At 47.9% G+C, this 6000-nt stretch overlaps 1 protein-coding gene across 1 annotated transcript in view; it reads right to left on the bottom strand.

Annotated features, from left to right (window-relative positions):
• Positions 1-292: 292 nt before the first annotated feature.
• The window catches only part of AMHR2 (anti-Mullerian hormone receptor type 2), a 1194741-nt gene continuing 1189033 nt past the window's right edge, over positions 293-6000 (bottom strand). The window contains exon 11 of the mRNA XM_078687697.1: positions 293-450. Coding sequence (XP_078543823.1) covers positions 409-450 — 42 coding nt within the window. The 3' untranslated portion in view covers positions 293-408. The remainder of the gene's footprint in view (positions 451-6000) is intronic.

Genomic DNA, 6000 nt, shown 5'->3' with positions numbered 1-6000 from the left:
GTGCTTCTTACTCCAGATCCCCTCCCTGATGCATTAGATTTTTGCTTTCCATTAATGCAAACGCACAGATCACGAAACTTTTATAACAAAACATCCCTCGCATCACAGCATATCTCAATAAAAACTTACTCAAAAGCACAATGCAAGTTGCCCAACATGAATTAGCATCCGGATAGTGTGTCAGAACACGTGCGTGCCCCTGCAAGTTGCGTTGTTCCTCGGGTCGCTTCTTTGCTTCCGGTGTTGTCCTTGTGAGCCCTCACTTCCCGCTGCTGTTACCATTTCTATCACTGATGGAGGATTTCACCGGGCTTCTGTCAGTCTGTCTATGCTTGTACTGTGTTTCATCGACGAGGTACTGCTGAACTGCCTTCAGCACGGCACTCTCTACCAGCCTTTTACTGAGGCTCACCAGCTCTGCATCGTCAGGCTCTCTCCTGTTCTTTTCACCTACGTATCACAATAAACAAAGTGGGTCAGTGGTAAGACATGACATGACCATGTATATCTGACACACAAACGGATATATAACTCAACTGTAAAGGGACACAACTAACAAAGAATGTCTACCAATGAGACGGGGACTTGGGGGGGGGGGGGGGAGTTGCGGGTTGTCGACCGCAGGGAGGTCCCCCTTCCGGGCTGTTTGAGAGGGCCGGGGGGAAGGGGGGGAGGGGTTTGCATGCTTTCAAGCGGGCCTTTTGTGTTGGGCTTGTTATTGTAGCCCAAATGTAGCCCAAGGGATAAATGCCTTGGGCTACTGCTCCCAGCCACCATTTTAGGTTTGGTGACCTGGTGGCTGGGAGCTTTAGTTAGGGGAAACATTTTTCCAGGGTTATTCAGTGCTGTTTACTCATTTAATCGCGATTTTGAAGATTATTATTATGGCGACAGAGGATGTCAGAGTGCTCGTGGCCATCAGGCTGCTGAGCGAGGATGGGCCTCTTGATTTAGTAATTGGGGACATGGCCGTGCCGCCGCGCCCTGCGTGGCAGGCCTCAGCAGGCGTGGCAGCAGCGGTGGCTGCGTGCACTTTGCCCAAACGCCCCAGGATGACCCCGGTGATCAAGGAAAGCGTCCCGGTGCTTTGTGTGCAGTCCAGCGGTGAGGGTGTGATTAATGAGGTGAGAGCGGGTGGGCATGAAGGCGGAAGGGGTGCGGCGGTGGGGAGCGCGGCCGCGTTTGCATCAGAGGAGCTTTCTTCTGCTTTTGTTGCGGGACAGAGGGCCTTGTCTACCCCCGCAGAGAGGAAAGTGAGGGGGGCGGGCGCGGCAGCATGAGTCGCTCGGCCTTGTTGTCAGCCGCTCAGGAGGTTCCTGCGGTGCCTGTGAGTGGGCGGGAGGGGATTTTTGTTCTGGGAGCTAGCGCGTTGCCCAAGTGCACACGGGCGGGGGAGGCGGAGCAGCAAGAGTATATCCCTCCCTCGCCTGTGATGAGGGAGCAATTTAGTTTTGGCCGGTTAGGTGAAGGGGAGCAGCTAAGACATATGGCTCTCTCACCTGGCATGGTCCAGCAGTTGGAGGATGTTGGTGTTGTGGGAGGGGGGAGGGAGACATGTAGGGGCGGGCTCCTTCGGTGGCATTTTCCTTATCTTTCGAGCGCGGCAGGGACGGGGGAGCTGAGTTGGGTTTGGAGGCTGTGGGAGGGAGGGATACTTTCAGCCCTCTCCTTTTTTCTCCTCCCAATTCTTCTAGAGGTGAGGTTTTTTCCAGGGTTGCCAGCTCTGCTTGAGATGATGAATGGGCACAGGTTGGAGGGTGGGGCGGCTACACTCTCCTAAGGTTTGTCAGAGACAGGACCCTGTAGTCGGGGGGAGCCTTGTGGGGGTTTTTGGTCTTTCAGACAAGGTCGTGGATCCGGCTGGTGGGAGTGAGGCATGGGAGGGTTTAGAGGGAGGGGGTTTGCATGCCTTCAAGCGGGCATTTTGGTTTGGGCTTGTTTTTTGTAGCCCAAATGTAGCCCAAGGGATAAATGCCTTGGGCTACTGCTCCCAGACACAATTTTAGGTTTGGTGACCTGGTGACCTGGTGGCTGGGAGCCTTACTTAAGGAAAAAAATGTCCCCCGCCCTCCCTCCCGTTTTCACATTTTTTTTCATTTTCTTTCATTTTCAGGGTTTTCGTTAGGCATTTTTTCCTTTTTAGGTCTCGCCTTTCAATGCGCATGCGCATTGAGCGGAGCGAGAATATAGGGGCTTAAACAGAGTTTAACCAGACTGGCGATTTGATGCAGTGCATGTGCGCTTTTAGCTCAATGCGCAAGCGCAATGAGTTAAAATGCACGTGCACAGCATCAAATCTCCAGCCATCGCCATCTGTTCCCCAGCTTGGTGCCGCCAGCACCTCCCCTCTCTCTCCCCGCACACAGCCTTACTCACATTTCTCCTCCCCCTCCCCAGCCGCCAGCACCTCCCCTCTCTCTCCCCGCACACAGCCTTACTCGCATTTCTCCTCCCCCTCCCCAGCCTCCAGCACCTCCCCTCTCTCTCCCTGCTATATTTTTATTCTTAAATGTCGCGAATAGTAAATGTAGGATGTTGGGTTGACATAATGAGAGTTACTGCAACTGTGTGCACATTTAGACCGAAATTACAAAATAACTTTCTTTCCCAGTTTTATATAGCGCGAACTCGACCCGGAGGTATTGGAGCCTTTACATGAGCATCAGTTACATTACACAAGTCACATTCATATTTAGGCACAGGAGATTAAGTGGTTTCCCCAGAATCGCCGAATGTTTAGCCGGCGCCTAAACTCCAGGCTTGTTCATCTGTTTCAAAGTCGACAGCTCTCCCCAACACTTCAGAATTCGTTTCCAGTCGGGTCTTTTTAAAAAAAAAAATCGAGCAACACCTCACACATTTCATGGTGGGAGTTAATTAACACCACTTAGGGGGAGTTCGAGGCACCAGGCTGTTAGCTACAAAACACACCAGGCTTATGACGCTAACCCAAGTAGGTACATGCCCAGTTCGCCAGTTACAAAGGGTCTCTGACATCCAGTTGTGGCATACAGGCTTTGGATGCTGGCTCATGTACGTTCCTCATAGTTAAAATAAAAAAGTCTGAAACTTTGCTGTTAATTACCTATTGTAATCAACAGATACCGCGAGTCATCCCAGCTTAGCCTCCTACGTCACAAACCACCATTTGTCGCTTCAAAGGCTCCGCTCCCCGCCCCCACCTGCACCACTCTCCTACTTCTCCTCCCACGTGCCCCTAGCGCTTACATCCCTATCACTCCCCCCTCCCACCTCCCAAACAGCATCGAGCCAGGAAGACAGTAAACGAGGCCCCATCGTCTCTCGAAGCCGCTACTAATAAGACTACATGTATGTTTTCTATCCTATATTTCCATGTTTATTTCCCTTCAATTTACTGAAACTCAGTTCTTCCAAGAAACACACGGATCACAGCTCGCTCTCCTTTCATGCACCGTGTGACGCTTTTCATGTGCCATGTGACGCTTCTAGTTAGTACAAGCTCGGTAGGAAAGGCCTGGGAGGCATTGTAAAACAGCACACTTTAAATGCGCCTTTTGGTTTAAAAAACGTGTCCCGCCCAAGTGCACATAACTTATACAGCTGACAGATGCAACATGTAATCATATTTTGTAACCTAAAAAATGCACTTAGGCACTCTGCCCGGCGGAGTTTGGGCAATCTAAACACACACTCGACGGCTTTGTTACTATCAACGGGTGTGAAAAACACACTTAGAGCTTGAACTGCGATAGCCTGTTTCTGTACAGCATCCAGTCCCAGCCGCATTTCGCGTGCCTTGTAGTTTACACCAGTTTGTCATCGCTCTGGAAATAATGACGATATATGTGGGCGGTATAATGTATTTTATGTAAGCACGCACACGGCATGTGGTATTCATTTTGATAGTATGGGGTCCACATTAGATATTAGAGCCACTAGCTGGCCAGGTTGACCTACTGCGTTTCAGAGAACTTTGATGTAAAACAGCCCTTTATTTCAATACATCTAAGTCACGTAAATACAAAACATGTTGCATTACAAATGCTATAGGTGTCACATGTGCGAAAGTTATAACTATTGGCATTGTAAATGACAAAGCTATTAATTTAGCTATTTTAAAAAACAATACATAAATAAAAAAATGTCATTTATAAGACCAATAGCTCAAACTTTCCTAATGCGAGACCTATTGCATTTCCAATGCTTGTTATATATAGGTGGCTTTGATGGTTCTGGTGTTGCAAGGGGTGTTTGCTGTATTGTCGCTTGGAGCAGGTGCTGTACTGGAAATAGTTGAAGTTTGCCAGGGTTGGCAGAGTTTTTGTTGTTTATTTTAAAGTTGGGTCATAGACAGGGACTGTTTGGGCAGGTTGATTGTTGGGGTAGTTACAGAGGTTGGGTGATCGTAAAGTGGTGAAGGGGCAGGCAGTGGAATTTTTGTGTAACAAATTGTTTGGATTTATAGGTTTATATGTTTATGCATTGAATTATAGTGTTTGTAGTTTTGTAATGTTGTAATGTACGGGTGGGGGCGGGTTCGAGAAAATGTTAGGGGCGGGGGAGGGGGGACGGGGTTAGGTAAGTGTTTTATTTAGTAAGGTTTAGTTTTGTAAGGCATTGGCCTAGGAGTTTTTAATTGTTATTGTGCACCTGTTCCAATAAAGTGGACTTTTTCACATAAAAGCTGGTTGTGGTCTGCTCCCCCCCGCACCCCTCCCTCCCAAATCACAGGCACGGACGCTTTGTGTGATGCCGCAAATAGGTTGGCATTGATTACTTATGCGCAAGATCAATAAAAAAGCATCTACAATACAGTAGGTCTCGCATCTGCAAGAGTTTGAGCTATTTGCATTGTAAATGACAATGCCTTTTATTTAAGTGTTTTGAAAACCTGTAAGCGATGCGTAAACACACACTTTGTACTTATAGTCCTTGCTTACAAGAAGCAAGGTTGTCAGCAACTGCGCCTCTTTTACTGCCAGCCTTGCTTCTCATAAGCAACAACTATAAGCCCCAAAGTGCGTGTTTATTCACCCCTTGCAGTTTTCAAAACATATAAATATAAGGCATTGTCATTTACAATGCAAATAGCTCAGACTCTCTCGAAATCGAGACCTATTGCATTGCAAATGCTTATTTTTCTTTAGCCATGTAGTACAGCAGTGCGAGTGAGGGGCACCAGGATTGAGTATATTAAACAAATTGCTATGGTGCGGTCAACGCTGGATGGGTCATAGAGCTTTTTATTTTTTAACTTTCAGCTATGCTGTACAGCGCACGCATAGAAGGCCAGTTTTAACGTTTCAGGGCCCTAAGCTCTGGAATGCTCTCCCAGAACCTCTGAGAAGTTGTCCCTCACTGGCGATCTTTCTTAGACAGCTGTAGACCTTACGGTTCTGAGCTAGTGAGGCCGGGATAGAACTGACCTGACGTTTTAGTGCCGGGAGACCCTTTTGGGGTAGCTGAGCGCTTTATAAACCTCCTAACAATAATAATAAGTATCATATATATAGGCCCGAAGGGAGGTCATCTGCTCTGCAGTTTTAGATAAAATATAAACCAATAGCTCACTCCTACTTAAACAATGTGAAATGACACCCCGACAGACCACGTATAAAAGCTAGATCAACTCCGACAACCCCACAATATTGGAGCTACACGATGGGCCTGCACATGCCTACCTGTCCGGTGGAAATTGATGTATTCGGAAGCTCTTTTGTGCAAGTAACAAGCTGTATAAAATGTAATAATTAAAGAAAGACTCCCGGCTGTGATAGTCAGGAGGCTGGTGGCTGAGCTGACCTGTTTCTACAGTGATGGTTATCTTGTTTTGTGTCTGGGGGCTGCTCAAGCAGTAACTTGAACACTGTGAAGAATGCGCTGGGGATAGACAGAAATATTTCCACACTACCTACGTTCATACTGAGACTCACACACCGTGGGGCGTTTATCCCGAGGGAACTAGGGTTACACTTGAAAATTGTTCCGAAGTAGAGGTGTTGTGTGCCAATCCGTGCT

The sequence above is a fragment of the Lissotriton helveticus genome, chromosome 1_1 (assembly GCF_964261635.1).
Source record: "Lissotriton helveticus chromosome 1_1, aLisHel1.1, whole genome shotgun sequence".
Classification (NCBI taxonomy): domain Eukaryota; kingdom Metazoa; phylum Chordata; class Amphibia; order Caudata; family Salamandridae; genus Lissotriton; species Lissotriton helveticus.
The sequence above is the reverse complement of the archived record's forward strand: the minus strand, read 5'-3'. Positions and strand labels throughout refer to the sequence as shown.